General features: G+C 39.0%; 1 protein-coding gene across 1 annotated transcript in view; it reads right to left on the bottom strand.

Moving 5' to 3' along the window:
* Positions 1-16,648, bottom strand: part of parn (poly(A)-specific ribonuclease (deadenylation nuclease)) — a 129,765-nt gene that overhangs the window by 95,491 nt on the left and 17,626 nt on the right. The window contains exons 6-10 of the mRNA XM_043711927.1: positions 14,020-14,080; positions 13,515-13,680; positions 9,126-9,188; positions 5,854-5,892; positions 5,235-5,277 (exon numbers count right to left, since the gene is read on the bottom strand). Coding sequence (XP_043567862.1) covers positions 5,235-5,277; positions 5,854-5,892; positions 9,126-9,188; positions 13,515-13,680; positions 14,020-14,080 — 372 coding nt within the window. The remainder of the gene's footprint in view (positions 1-5,234; positions 5,278-5,853; positions 5,893-9,125; positions 9,189-13,514; positions 13,681-14,019; positions 14,081-16,648) is intronic.

The following is a 16,648-nucleotide window of genomic DNA, read 5'->3' as shown; positions in this document are numbered from 1 at the left end:
GACGAGACAAATATTTGTTTTTACGGTTATGAACAGAAATGTAAATTTTCCCATCCTGTGTGGCAGTTGTACATTGTGTCATTTTAGATGTCCAGGTTCAACATTCATCATTATTGCTTCATCTTGTAAATTGTGGCATCACTCTGCTGCTGGTCACTTCATGTAGGCCTCAACCTACCTTTCTGGATCATTCAAAAGTTGCTGACTGCTTTCAAGTATGGAGGCATTGGGAGCTCACTTCTATGGTTGAGAGTTGTTTCCAGGGTCCCTGGTCAGTTTGTGTTGTTCAGACATGAGCTACACTGTGCAGTAGCGTTCCACATGCTTTTTCTTCATCCTGCACTGACCTAAGAAAAACTGCAGGTTTATAGACAACAGGCAGAGGTATGGGACTAGCAGAGTTGCTTTTGCAGGAAGTCTGCATGGACATGATGGGCTGAATAGTCTGTGTCTAGTACTGTAATACATTGACTTTGCATATCAGTTTCTAAAATGCTTTCTTTTGCATAGCTCTACAAAACTTACTTGACCCTGCAAAGATAGTTTATCTGGACCAAACAAACATGCTACAACAAGCTGACAACGTTTGTTAGAGTATGCACTTTCCTCTAGTTGCACAGCTTCCAGAAGTTGATTATTATGTAGTAGCATGACAATTGATGAGTGTATGCAGGTGGATGGAGAGACTGAATTTCAGAGACTGCAACTCCAACCAATTGATTCCTTTCTACATGTTGGAGACCGGAGGTCTAGAGGACAATCCTTCACTTTATTTCATTTTAATACGTGTACACTCATGCAATGTTTTATATTCCTAGCTCACTTCCTCTTGTGCTCTAACGTATTTGCCCTGATTAATGGTTTTGGTCATTCTCTGCTAATCTTGTAATACTCGATGTCTGATCTCATGTTTGTGGAAGAAGAAGCAGACGAAGAAGCAGATGAAGATGATGATGATAATAATAAAATAATAATAAAAATAAAAATAAAAATAACAACAACTCAGGACCACAAAGTCAACCATCATAGAGTCCTTCAATCTTTGTATCTCTGCAGAATTAAGTTATGACACAAAAAGGTAACAGGAAACAAATTTTCTCTAAAATTTATTGAAGGAATCAGTCATTTGTTCCAAAAGAGAACATTTTCACTTGAAAATTGAAGCTTTGTAAAAAGATGTTTTAATAATGGGGGAGCCAGTGGCCTAATGATATTATCGTTTGATTATTAATCCAGAAAATCAGCTAATGCTCTGGGGATTTGGGTTCAAATTTCACCATGGCAAATGATGGAATTTTAACTTAGTAAAGAATCTGGAATTAACACAGTCTCAAACGTTGATCATGAAGCCATTACCGATGGTTAGAAAAATCCATCTGGATTCACATATCCTGTTGGGACAAAAATCTACCACTGTTACCTGGCTTGGCCAACATGTCTCCAAACAAAATGCTGACTCTTAATTGCCCTCTGGATAATTAAGCATGGGCAAAAAATGCTGGTTGAGTTAGAGATGCCCACATCCCGCGAGCGAATAAAAAAAATTTAATGAATATCATTTAAATGCACGTACAAATCTGGAAATTTCCAGTTGGAAATCTTTGAGTCTTTGGCTGGGTACTGGCAGGTGGGACTAGATTGGGTTGGGATATCTGGTCGGCATGGAGTCAGACCAAAGGGTCTGTTGCCGTGCTGTACATCTTTATGAACTCTATGACAATTTAAACAAAAACCATAGTATATTCTTTGATGAACCAACCATCTTTTTTAAAATAGATCAAAGATCGATCATGCTTCATAGGCTTTCAACAAATTGATTTCCTTGTCCATAAATTCAAAGAGAATCAATAATTTCTCCTCCGTCACTTTATCCAGCTTTAAAAATATTTTACTTCTATTCTTATTTTTTCTTGGGATAGGTAAAGCCAAGGCCACACCTCATTTATAGGGAAATAATCAAAACCCTCTTTTCCAACTTACTCTTCAATTGTTCATGCAGTTCAAATAAAAACCTGTTGGGTAATCGAAGTTAGCTAGCTTGTGACATGACTCAGCCATTTTGTATGAGGAATTTCCAAAAGCAATATTGCCAGCTGAAGAGATCAAAACTGATCAGCTGCTACTGAGTTGATTGCTACTCATCCACATAGCGAAAACAGGAAGCATGCATCAGTCTGCCAAAGACTTATTATTTATCTTTTTTCTCCTCTCAAATCCATCCCCATTACTGTGGAAAACCAAATTGTTAAAATGTACACCATGCTAATAAGCATCAGCTGGTCCCTATTTCCTTGAGCACATCCTTAAAAGGTTCCATCTTTGACAATACAGTTGGCCAGCTTTGAGAGAGTAGCGATCAGCCAGACAGAAACCTTGGTCCAATGTTTTTTCAAAAGAACAGACTTTGAAATCTGTTCCATATAGCTGACATCTAAGAGAACAATTTAATTAGTTTGACCATAACCTTCCACTGGAACCTCAAAGTCAAGGGCATTTCCTTTACTGAAACACTTAATTTCACCTTCTCTCAACTGGACTTTACTCCATTTGTTTGCATGTTCCGTTCATATGATACAGAATTCAGGATAGGTTTTACTTTCCTTAAAAGGAAGATAGCTTTCGTGTGAACTTTAATAAAAAGAAACTTAAATTTGGTTACTTCTGGAGGTCTGGCATTTTCTTCATAGTAAATACATAAACACACATTAAAGCTGAGTTGAGAGACAAAAACCATCATCTGGCAACATACTTTAGCAAGTTGGTGCCCTTCATGTCAGCATTGTGAGACTGCACCATATGGGAACTATAAGTAATGTGCCTGTTCTTACCACCTTTTCTTTGCTGTACTACTTTGCTCAGGGAGTGAGGTGGCAGGTGAGGCTACAAGACCTCTTTTTGAGCATTCCACTTAAATTTCATCTTTGCAGAATTTGAATAATGGCTTCAACATTGCTGGCAATACATATCAAGTACTGTGACTGTGACAAGACTCCCTGCAGTTGTGATGGCAGCAAATGCAGACAGGAAAACAAAAACAAAACTTCAAACTGTCATAGCAACAATCGGGAGGGAAAAGGGAGGAATTTCTTTATCCTTCATGAGTTGGTTTTGTGAATATTAATTTCCTTTTCCTTGATGGTAACACAACAATTACATTTCAATAGCCACCTTTCTAGATCATTGAAACATTTCAAAATCCAATCACACAATTAATTATACAGCAAATGGGAAAATGATTAAGCACCACCAGGAATACTGTATAGATACGGAGATAAATCAATTTATTATTATTAGTTCAAAGAGGTCTGTTGTCCTCTACGAATAGTACTGAGAAAGATTTCAACATATTTACAGATAGTCAGGACTTGAACTTAGCATCTCATCCAAAGATCAAAACTGAAGTGTCAGAGACTCATTCCATACCGGAATGCAATCGTACATTAAAGATCAAGCTTGGAGCTGGGACTCCAACCAAACTGATAAAGTCCTGTTTCAAGATCAAACAATTATATTTTATAAAGAATTTTCAGATTACTACAAGCAAAATATTACTCAAAAAGATTTTAAGTTTTTGAACTTCAATCGTTCTGCTTACCTCAAATCACAACAACTGGTTATAAGCCATATTTTCTCCCAAAGTGGTTCTGGGTTACTGATCTTTCCATCAAATGACAACTTCATGGTTAGAGGTGATTAATCACTAAAGCTACATCAGTAGTCAATAAAAAGGTCCAATGCTGAGCAAAACGCCAGAAAAATTAGCACAACAGCACAAAATGGCCTGAGGCACAGGTGATACCCATAACCAGAGCTCGCTTAGACTTTATAAACTATACTCAAGCCTACTGTTATGAAGAGTCTTAACTGCATTCTGTGATGCAGCAGACGATAGTTTCATCTCAGACTCAAGTGTTTTAGGTCCCACTTTGGAGACTTCAGCACAAAACCTTAGATGAGATTCAATTGCAGAGCAGAGGAACTGCTGCATTGTCAGAGGCACTGTTTTTCCAATGATGACGATGAAAATGATGGTATGTTAAAGTAAGGCATTGTTAACTCTCAGCTTGATGTAAAATATGTGCAGAGTTATGTGCAGAGGTGTGGTCAATATTAATTCCTCAATCATGAATAAAAAGAGACAAATAATAAGAAATATTTTTCCATGTGAAAATCTTTATGCTGTGAAAAGCATTATTTGGTTAAACTTGAGTGAACTAAGGATTTAATGCAGTAAAATTGAAGTGATTGTGGAACTGTAAGACGACAGCACAAATAAAGGATACTATTAACTCAATAGAATACACTACCTATTCTACATGGGAAAAACTTCCTAGCTATTCCAAGAGCCTTACACATGCAGAAATTCCTAGATTGGGAGAAAAGCTCAAGTGTAGATGACTATAGAACTAGCAAAACAATTTTGGGAGCACTGGCTTCAATGAAAAATTAAATGCAAGTCACCTAAAAATCAACTTAAGACAGCATTCTGGAAAAAATTAAAAATTCTATTTAGGATAGCATTGTTAAAGATTTCAACACATTACCATAGTATTCAGATTTGTGGAGCACTTACAGTGCATAAATTGGCTGCTGTATTTCTTGTATGACATCAGACTTGCACTTATAAAATGTTATTCAATAAGCATGAAGCCCTGAAGTTGTAAAAAGGTGTTTTAAGAATGCAATATTTTCTCCATTGTTTACATTAGAAACTAGAGAAGCCAGAACACCTGCCCATTGACGTTAAAACTCTCATCCAAAAAACAAAAATTGAAATTGATACTGGAAACATCTCTACATCAGACCCAGTATTAAGTGATTTGTCTCCAGTAACCCTGCAAAACTTGCACCAATTGCCAAGGAGAATATATTAGTCTTTGCTATAATGACCATTTCAATAAAAGTGGTATGCCATTTTTCAAGGTCAAACATAAAAAGAACAATTGAGCAAGGGAACGGGAGCCCTGCAAGTGTATCCTGGCAAGGATTTGCTTCTCAAGGAGACACGATGATGATATAAATAGACCAACACCCACTGTTCCAGAATGCAATTCAAAATAAAAAATGACAGCTTTTAGAATATTTTTCAGCAGATAAGACTTTTGCTGTTCCTTTAATATACTGAATCTAAATATATCATCCATTACAAACTTGACAAACATCAACTTAGTTCTGCCCCTTCCTTTGGCAACAGTAGCATTCCAACTACTTTTATCTCATGCTGAAATCATTACCTTTTCATTCTCCAAAGTTTCTACATGAGCTCCTTTTGGAAACCTAAATCGAGGGGGGAAAAAAGAACTCATTTCAGACAGCATTTCTAACAAATAAATTTATGCTTCACATACTTAACTTTCAAATATTTTCTGATAAGCTTGTCAATAATTCCTTTACCAATCAAAGGCTGAACAATTTTGGCTTAATAATTGTTCTTTCTGAAGCAAGAACAAGAACCCTGGTCTCAATTTACAAGATAGTATATCCATCTCTTTAACAAGTATTGCAGGAACATAAAACATAGCCTTACATTACTGTAACCACAAAAGGTCGAGCAACCATCATACATACAAATTAAATAGTTGATTTTTCTGTAACCTTTTCGGTTTGAAAACTTGAGGTGCTCCCAAACAAGACTTTAATTTAATAGATGCCTTAAGCAATTGTGCAATTTGAAAGTTCAATGTTCCTTCTGCCGCAGTGAGTCATTGGCATCTTTCAATCATCCAATAAAAGAAATGGACAAATCCATTCAACTTAGTTTGTAACATATTGCTCACCCAATCTATTAGAAAAGCTGAGCCAAGCACAGACAATATACCATCTTTGAAACTTGATTTTAAATACTCTACTTACTTCCAGTTCAATGTCTGATAAATAAGCTTTCTCTGGAACCTTCAAAACAGAAAAAACACACTTACTGAGACCAACAGAGAACCGGGTATCTAATACAGGTCATTCTGCTGTAACACGCGTTTCGTTAACACTAATTCGCTATAAAACAAATGACGAATAGGGATACTATTCTTAAAGTGCAAAGTTTTAAAGTGTGCATTGGTTATGAGATTCCAGCCCCATTAGTTTAAATGGTGCCGCTATTATATGATTTTCTTATAACATGGGATTATAATAACGGGAACTACCGCATTATAGCAGAATTGACTGTACAAATAAATAGACATCTTCCAAATAAAAATGTTTAGCAACATCAGATCATTTAAAATAAGCAATACTAATGCAAGAATCTAAGTGAAGTATTTAGTACTTTATTCTTTAACTTCACATGCACACAAATTTTAAAAATGCCAATCCATTGTTTGGGGGCAAGAGAAGCAAATATTTTAAGCATATGGAGGGAAAGTCAATCTATTACACCTGTTTTTAAATATTCTACTTGTTTTAAAAAAGCATAATACAATTAGCTTCACGCTCCTGCTTGGAGTCTGCACATCTGAATTTCTTTTTGTTTTCCAAGTAGATAACAGTAATAACTCAGGAAGCCCAAATGGAAAGGAACATCATTTATTGCTGAACACCAAAGCAGAACCACTACTGTAAACAGACTAGTTCCAGCATGGGACAGACAGTTCTGCAATCCCTGGGTCTGCTACATATGTACTTTTTTTTTTTTAAAAACAATCCAGAAGTGTTCTTCCATCAAACTTAATGCTTTTTTCCCTCCCCTGTCACCAAGGGTTTTCTTTTCCCTATCAACCTCCACCAGTAAATCATCCATGCTTCCAATTGTAGATTGGTTTGTAGATATTTTCTAATTACCTGCTCAGAAATGTTATTATACAGGTCTGGCACAGGTGGAATTGAACCCAGGTCTCTTGGTCCACAGGTAGGGACAATACCATTGCACCACAACAGCTTCCTTTCTCCGCCCAACACCAGTAATTATAAAGTTCAGAAACAAGGAAGTCAAACACTGGAATCACTATTTTGAATTAATTTGTCCAATAATGTTATGGCACATTTCTGGAGCTCCTGGTTCAGAGATGCAGCACGGTGGCTCAGTGGTTAGTACTGCTGCCTCAAAACGCCAGGAAATAGTGTTCGATTCCGCACTTGGGTGAGTGCGGAGTTTGACATTCTGTCAGTGTCTTGTGGATTTCTTCCCACAGTCCAAAGATGAGCAAGTTGGATGGATTGGCCATGCTAAACGTCTGATTCCAGGGATGTGTAGGTTAGGTGTTAGCCATGGGAAAATACAGGGTCACAGGGACAGGTCTGGGTGGAATTGTGTTTGCAGGGCCATGTTTACTAGATGGGCTGAATGGCCTGTGTACCAACATAGTAAGGATTCTATGACAGATAGAGATACTATCCAGTGCCATATGAACTCTCCAGATCTGTTTTATTTTTAGAAAAATCTAAATCAACCTGTTGAGACATGACACACCTCTGGTGCAGGTGGAGATGTGAACCAGGCTGCCTAGCTCAGAAGCAGGGACATACCACTGCATGCCAAGTCCCTCAGGGCTTAGATGATAATATTACTGCATACATTTGGAGTAGGTAGGACTTAAACCTGGCTTCCTAGCCCAGAGGTTGGGACACCAGCACTGCATCACAAGACACCCATGGATTTGCTTTATAAATTCCCTTATCAACCTGCTCCGATATTATCATGCACCTTTACAGAAAAAGAGATATTTGAACCCAGGCCTACCAGTTCAGAGGTAAGCACACTACCACTACACATTGAGCCCCCCCCACCCCCACCATCTGCTTTATAAAATATATTTGAACCAACCTATTCAGAGGTATTATTACATATCTTTGAAGAGATGGGATTGGAACCCAGATCTTCTGGTCAAGAGGCAGGCAGGCAGGTTTGTTTTATACAATATTTTAAAGTGAGGTGGGATTTGAGCTCTCAGCTTTCAGATTACAAATTCTTCCATTCACCATACTTCCATACTAAGGGGCTGCACCACCCAAAAGGACTTAGATAATGAGTTCCAGCTGGATAGGCTATTGCGTATTACTAAGAGAACTCATACCTCGTGAGCTCTATAGGGAGATTAATTAGCAATTCCCCATGAACCATGTTTGGGGTTATCACAATAACCAATGCCCATTTGAAAGTTTACTGTTGAAACTACATTCCAGATTTTAACCATCTATAACCTAACAACAATGAGCTCGTGTAACGGTTCTGTTGCAAAGCCAACTATTGACAATACTGAATCAGTGTGACTAAAGTTACCCAGTTGTCTCCTCATACTGATTTTGCAGATTTCAAATCAAGACTACATTTGATCCAAGTCATTTGAAGAAGGGAGGGTTTGTGAAGAGGAGAAAGGCAAGAAGCATAATGTCCTGGCACAGCTGTCCAGTGTCTGACCATGGTTGAGAGTGTGGTGCTGGAAAAGCACAGCAGGTCAGGCAGCATCCAAGGAGCAGGAGAATCGACATTTCAGGCATAAACCTTTCATCAGGGATGGGAATTCTTCTGAGGACATAGAACAGTAGAGATCCATTGCAGGTCTGGGACAGTGTGGCCCTGAGCTGTGACAGGGTTGACTGCAGGTAGAGCAGATGGTGGCGCTTGGCTGCTAGTGTGGAGCGAAGCATCTGGACAATCATTTCTAAAGATTTTGGATTTGTAGTACATACTGGTTATCCTGTTCAGGTCCAAATTGTGTTGGTCTGAATGTGGTCCAGAGACCATGTGGAATCAGTCAGTTCCATAGGCAGGCACTGTGAATTCTTCTGAGGACAGAACAGCAGAGGCTTAAGCCCGAAACATCAATTCTCCTGCTCCTCTGATGTTGCTTTTCCAACACCACAATCTATACTCTGATCTCGAGCATTTGCAGTCTTCACTTTCTCCCAATGTTTGATCATGCACAGCTTTGAATACTGGGTGGAGGAGGAAATGGGCTGGGCAGAGATTCTTTGCCACACAAACACATACCACATTTTAGTATGTGAAAAAAAAAATTAAAATCTTCCGAGAACAGAAAAGAAAACTCATATGAACGCATTACATACATACTTTTTTTCAAACTAACAGCATAAATCAATTGTCTATGTATGCAACTTTGTGTGTTTTTTTCAGAAACTATATATTCATAACATAACTGGTTTCAAAATAAACTAACATTTTTCCAACTTACCCAGTACATGGATCCAGTTCAATACTACCATTATCATCTTTTAACAAGTCTTCAACCTTCTCCCTGGAATGATTTTTAAAAATTTAAGTGTACACATTCCAGAACAATCTGTTTACTAAGCAAGTCAATTTGATTCAAACACAGAAATAGTATATACATGAGGCTAAATAAAAGATGACTTTTATCTTCATTAGAAACCATTTCATCTGCAATCTCTTCGTATGTTTCTCAAGAAACACTGATGCTTAGCGGCTAGGACTAAAGTTTTTATAATTGGGCTGCATTATTATCATGATTGAAAGAATGACAGTGCAGAAATGAAGCTGAAATTCTAAAGCAGAGGATGGTGGTACAAATCATTTATCACTCTTAAATTACAGTCATAGAGATGTACAGCACAGACACAGACCCTTTGGTCTAACTTGCTCATGCCAACTAGATATCCCAACCCAATCTAATCCCACCTGCCAGCACCTGGCCCATGTCCCTCCAAACCCTTCCTATTCACATACACATCCAGATGCCTTTTAAATGTTGCAATTGTACTAGCCTCCATCACTTCCTCTGGCAGCTCATTCCATACACGTACCACCCTCCCTCTGCGTGAAAAAATTCCCTCTTGGTCCCTTTTAGATCCTTCCCTTCTCATCCTAAACCTATGCCCTCTAGTTCTGGACTCCCCCAACCCAGAGAATAGACTTTGTCTATTTATCTTATTCATGTCCCTCATGATTTTATAAACGTCAATAAAGTCACCTATCAGCCTCCAACACTCCAAGGAAAACAGCCCCAGCCTATTCAGCTTCTCCCTTTAGCTCAAACTCTCCAACCCTAGCAAAGTCCTTATAAATCTTTTCTGAACCTTTTCAAGTTTCATAACTTCCTCTAATAGGAGGTTGAACTCAAATTCCAGAATCCTATGCAGAATAAGAAGATTAAAAGCAGATGTTAAATAAGATTGGCTGCTGTCAAATAAGGTATAGAATTCAAGCAATGGGATGTGAAACAAAACAGTTCACAATCACTCAATATGTATAGTGCCGTTTAGATGTAAACTAAAACTTTACTTAAACCGGTCTCTGTCACCAAGTTCCACTGTTTAACATTAGCACTAATGTAACATGTTTGGCAAACAAAATAGTTTGAAATCAAAGCCCTGTTATCTCTCACCTTCACTACCACGAGCTGTAGCAGCCACACAAAAAAGTTAACATAAGCTCATGAATACTTCCAACTTAGATACAAATATAGGAACATTGATTTGTAGAGAAATTTACTTTTAGACATCTAACATATGACTCTAAGTGCAAAATAATTTAAAAATGCAGTAGGTAGTATCACACTCATTAAAAAGCTGACAAATAGTTACAAATTATTGTGACCATTAATTAAATGTGGTCAAGAAAGTCTTCTTTAACTTGAATTCTAAGTGAATTGCACTTATTTCAATAATGCAGGAATAGAAGTAGCCCATTCAGCACCATGAATGGCAGAGCTGATTCAATGAGATCATTGCTGATCGGATAATCAGCAACTCCAATTTCCTGCCTTATCCCCATAATCCTTGTATCCTTTACTGATGAAAAATCAGTTTCTCAACCCAGCTCCCACAGTAAAGAATTTGACAGATTCACTACCATCACTCGTAGTTCCACCCCATCTCTCAGTCATAGAGTCAGAGATGTACAGCATGGAAACAGACCCTTCGGTCCAACCCGTCCATGCTGACCAGATATCCCAACCCAATCTAGTCCCACCTGCTAGCACCTGGCCCATATCTCTCTAAACCCTTCCTATTCATATACCCATCCAAATGCCTTTCAAATGCTGCAATTATACCAGCCTCCACCACTTCCTCTGGCAGCTCATTCCATACACGTAACACCCTCTGCGTGAAAAAAATTGCCCCTCGAGTCTCTCTTACATCTTTCACCTCTCACCCTAAACCTATGCCCTCTAGTTCTGGACTCCTCCATCACAGTGAAAAGACTCTATTTATCCTATCCATGCCCCCCCCAACAGGGCCCTATACAACTAGCAAAACAAATGTCATTTGTAAAATATCATGCAAGGACTGCAACAAACATGACATCGGACAAACAGGCAGAAAACTAGTCACCACAAGACATGAATGCCAACTAGCCATTAAAAGACATGACCCACTATCAATAGTATTCTTATATACAGACAAAGAAGGATACCACTTTGACTTGGACAACATATCCGTCATAGGACAGGCTAAACAGAGACATGGATGACAATTCCTAGAGACCTGGCATTCGAACAGGAATTCCATTAATAAACACATCGATTTGGACCCCATCTACCATTCACTGAGAAAAAAAACAGAAGTGACATCTCCCACCTTCAGAAACTAAGGGACATAAATGGAAAACAGGACATAACACAAGTGCTTCACTGGAGGCTCACTGAAGATGTTACCTAGTACGGTGACGAAACATCTGATAACAAACCTGCCAGCTCAACCAGCAAACTTACAACCTGAATAGATAATAAACAGCAATGGTCCGAGCACTGACCCTGGAGGCACTCCACTAGTCACATACCTGCAGTCTGACAAGGATCCTTCCATTACTATCTTCTGCTTCCTACCATCAAGCCAATTGTGTATCCAATTTGCCAACTCGCCCTGGATTCCATACCATCCAACCTTCCAGAGCAGCCTAACACATGGAACCTTATCAAAAGCCTTACTGAAATCCATATAGCCCTGCCCTCATCAACCTTCCTGGTCACTTCAAAACAACTCTAACAAATTTGAGGCATGATGTCCGATTCACAAAGCCATGGTGACTACTACTAATCAAAGCCTGTCTTTCCAAATGCATATATATCAAATTCCTCAGAATCTTAAGTAATGTGGCCACCACAGAGGTTAGGCTTACTGGTCTATAGTTCGCAGGCTTTTCTTTGCAACCCTTCTTGAATAATGGCACACCATTCGCTAGTCTCCAGGCTTTCTGGACCTCACCTGTGGCTAACAATGATGCAAATATATCAGCCAGGAGCTCCATCAATTTCTTCTCTAGTCCTTTGCAGTGTTCTTGGATATACCTGATCAGGAACAGGAGATTTACCCACCTGTACTTTCCAATACATCCAACACCTCCTCTAGCGTCATATGGACAGTCCCCAAGATATGACCACTAACTTCTCCAAGTTCCCAAGCCTTCACGTCTTTTTCAATGGTAAACACAGAGGAGAAATATTAGTTGAGAACCTTGCCTATCCCCTGCAGTTCTACACACACACACACACACTTTGATCTTTCAGGGGCCCCCTATTCTCTAAATATTCTTTTTTCTTCAACTCACTTAAAAGTACATTTTTGGATTCACCCTAATGTTCTTAGCAAAGGCTATCTTGTCCCACCTTTTTGCCCTTCAGTAAACTCCTGCATTTCCAGTATACCTCCAGGGATTTCCTTGATGCCAGCCAGCTGTACCTGAGCCACACCTTTTTTTTCCCTCAAAGCCTCAATATCTCATCATTTAGGGTACCCTATTCCAGCCAACCTTGCCCTTCACCCTCACAGGAACACTTAGACCTTGACCTAATTTTTAAAGGCCTCCCACTTGCCAGAGGTCCCTTTGCTTCCAAACAAACTACTCCAAATCAAGCCCTGCAAGTTCCTGTCAAACTCCATCAAAATTCACCTTTCCCCAATTTAGAACTTGAACCTGTGAACCAGTTTAGTCCATCTCCCTAACTATTCTAAAATGATCAGAACTACAGTCACCAGTCCTCTGTGTGAGGTGTACTTGAACTATATTCAAATAATCTCTCTATTAAAGCAAGAGTTCTGCCCATCAGTTCTTTTTTGATCTAAATTTACCTGGGTCACATCTACTGAAAGCCCACTAAAAAATATCATGGCACAATCATTAAAATCCATAAAATTACTAACCAATCATTTGCAATGGAGTCTAGCAACTCTACAGTCACACAGCAAAAGAAGTTAGCACCTTCACAAAAAGATGGAGAAAATCTGTGCAGAATTCTAAGCCAAAAGAGTAATGCAATTTAAAAAAAAAATTCACCAGAAGCAATGTGAACTAAAGTTCAAATTTTCACTTAAATCTTCTGACATTTTAAATATAGGCTACCTAAAAAAAAAAATTGCCTCCAAGATTCTTAAAAAACTTGCATGCAATTGCATGTGGTTGGAAAGTAATTGCTCATCTCCTTTCAGCTGGCTCATGGGAATTCAATGTTTCATTCTGACACTATGCAGTGTGACTGATGCCAGCAACAGGCTCAATCAGACTCGCTTTTCCTTCATCAACAACTGAAAGGCAAAGCTAACTGTTAAATAATTCAATGAACAAGCAAAGAACCTTAAAATTATTTCGTATTCATCTGACTTACACAATATTCTCAATAAAACTGCGATGTTCTTCTGGGATAATAACGGGCCCTTTAGTAGAATTTGGCGAAATGAAAGATGGCGTTCCGGTACCATTAGACTGATTATGCTTTTCCTCTAACTGCCCTCGAAGTTGCCGTTCTTCGTCCTGATTTAAGTATGGGATTCCTGTAAATTTAAATACCAAGTAGTAGTTTTTCAGAAGTGTCAAAATAATTGCACCACAGTTTAAAACTTGAAGATACTGACTGAAAATACAGTGGAACCAGATAATATTCAGGACAACAGGCTTCACTGCCTGAGATGTATTAAAACATTCTGGCCACAAACAAGAAATTTAAAATATGGATTTCTGACTCAAGAACCAAGACTAGTGACTTCACAAAGAGCTCAATAGGAAGAACAATCCTAGATTCCCTAATCGCCTCAGAAAATTGTCATAAGCACTCTTTCTTACACTTTTGGAAAGAGATCTTAGCCCCAATTTCTCTAGAAGTACCTACTCACCATCTCGGAAGACTTTATTGAAATCAAATCCTTGGTTGGCAAGAAAATCAATACTTGAACTCTGAAAGAAAACCAGAAGAGCACTATAATTATTCTGTTTTACCAAAAATAAACCCATCCGCCTCGTTTAGGTAAACCAGTCATAAAATGTTCAATTGTACTGTCCCTAAGCAAATGTGTTACACAAAAAAGTATTTGGTCATCATCTCAATGAGACCTTGATTCACACAAGCTTCCCACATTCCTGCACGTATCACTGTTGTAAAGTACTTTTGAAGTGCAAAGTACTTTGGGACATTCAGAAGTTGTAAACGGCAATCTATAAAAGGTAAGTCTTTTGTCCTTCAACAACTCCTTTTTCAGCATTGCACTGGCTTTCTACAAGGTCATGCTGAAGTATAATATGTAAGTTTGGGTTTTATTTAAGCAACTTATTTATATGCTAGTTAGTGATACAATACTAACCAATGACATTCTTCACTGATTGCCAGAATCTGATTTACAAGATATAGGAGCAGAAACATAGAACTGAAGTGTAGCAGTACGCCATTCAACCCTTCAAGCCAGTTCTGTCATTGGCTATGACCATGGCTGATCCTCTATCTCAATGTCATATTCCCGCTTTCACCCCATACCTTATTACACATTACAAGATCCAATTCCCTAATTTCTGATTAGATTCACAACATCTTGTCCCAAATACACACTGAATTTTCCTCATGACTACCTTTGACAATTTAGAGTTATAGAAATGCACAGCATGGAAACAGACCCTTCAGTCCAACTTGTCCACGCCAACCAGATATCCCAACCTAATCTCGCCCCATTTGCCAGCACTTGGCCCACATCCCTCTAAACTCTTCCTATTCATATACCCATCCAAATGCCTTTTCAATGTTGCAGTTGTACCAGCCTCCACCACATCCTCTGGCAGCTCATTCCATACACGCACCACCCTCTGCGTGAAAATGTTGACCGTAGGACCCTCTTATATCTTTCCCCTCTCACACTAAACCTATGCCCTCTAGTTCTGGACTCCCTCATCCCAGGGAAGAGATTGTCTCTTTATCCTATCCATGCCCCTCATGATTTTGTAAATCTCTGTAAGCTCACCCCTCAGCATCCGACGCTCCAGGGAAAACAGCCCCAGTGTATTCAGTCTCGCCCTATAGCTCAAACCCTCCAATTCTGACAACATCCTTGTAAATCTTTTCTAAACCCTTTCAAGTTTCACAACATCCTTCTGATAGGAAGGAGACCAAAACTGCACGCAATATTCCAAAAATGGTCAAACCAATGACCTGTACAGCCACAACATGACCAACCAACTCCTGCACTCAATACTCTGACCAATAAAGGAAAGCATACCCAACACCTTCACTATTCTCTCTACCTGCAACTCCACTTTCAAGGAGCTATGAACCTGCACTCCAAGGATCTTACCAGTAAGTGTATAAGTCCAGCTAAGATTTGCTTTCCCAAAATGCAGCACCTCACATTTATCTAAATTAAACTCCATCTGCCACTCTTCAGCTTATTGGCCCTCCTTCTGATCAAGAACCCATTGTAATCGGAGGTAACCTTCTTTACTGCCCACTACACCTCCAAATTTGGTGCCATCTGCAAACTTACTAACTATACTTCCTATGTTCATATCCAAATCATTTACATAAATGAAGAAAAGTAGTGGACTCAGCAACTATCTTTGTGGCACTCCAGTCTGAAAAATAACCCTCCACCACCACCCAGTCTTCTACCTTTGAGCCAGTTCTGTATCCAAATGGCTAGTTCTCTCTGTATTCCATGAGATCTAACCTTGCTAACCAGTCTCCCATGGGGAGACTTGTCAAACGCCTTACTGAAGTCCATAGATAATGTCCGTCACTCTGCCTCTTTGTTACTTTTTCAAAAAACTCAATCAAGTTTGTGAGACATGATTTCCCACGCACAAAGCCATGTTGACTATCCCTAATCAGTCCTTGCCTTTCCAAATACATGTACATCTTGTCCCTCAGGATTCCTTCCAACAACTTGACATCAGGCTCACTGGTCTATAGTTCCCTGGCTGGTCCTTACCACCTTTCTTAAATAATGGTACCACGTTAGCCAGCCTCCAGTCTTCTGGCACCTCACCTGTGACTATCAATAATACAAATATCTCAGCAAGGGGCCAATCAATCACTTCCCACAGAGTTCTAGATACACCTGATCAGGTCCTGGGGACTTTATCCACCTTAATGTGTTTTAAGACATTCAACACTTCCTCCTGTAATATGGACATTTTTCAAGATGTCACCATCTATTTCCCTACATTCTATATCTTCCATATCCTTCTCCACAGTAAATAGCTCCACACAAAGGCTGCATGCTGATCTTTGAAGGGTCCTATTCTTTCCCTAGTTACCCTTTTGACCTTAAATGTATTGTACAAAGCCGTTGGATTCTCCTTAACCCTATTTGTCAAAGCTATTTGATGTCCCCTTTTTGCCCTCCTGATATCCCTACTATGCATACTTATGCAGCCTTTATATTGAAGGATTCATTCAATCTATTCTGTCTAGACCTGACATACGCTTCCTTCTTTTTCTTAACTAAACCCTCAATTTCTCTAGTCATCCAGCATTCCCTC

This window comes from Chiloscyllium plagiosum, chromosome 21 (assembly GCF_004010195.1).
Source record: "Chiloscyllium plagiosum isolate BGI_BamShark_2017 chromosome 21, ASM401019v2, whole genome shotgun sequence".
NCBI lineage: Eukaryota > Metazoa > Chordata > Chondrichthyes > Orectolobiformes > Hemiscylliidae > Chiloscyllium > Chiloscyllium plagiosum.
This window is presented reverse-complemented; position numbering and strand designations above follow the sequence as displayed.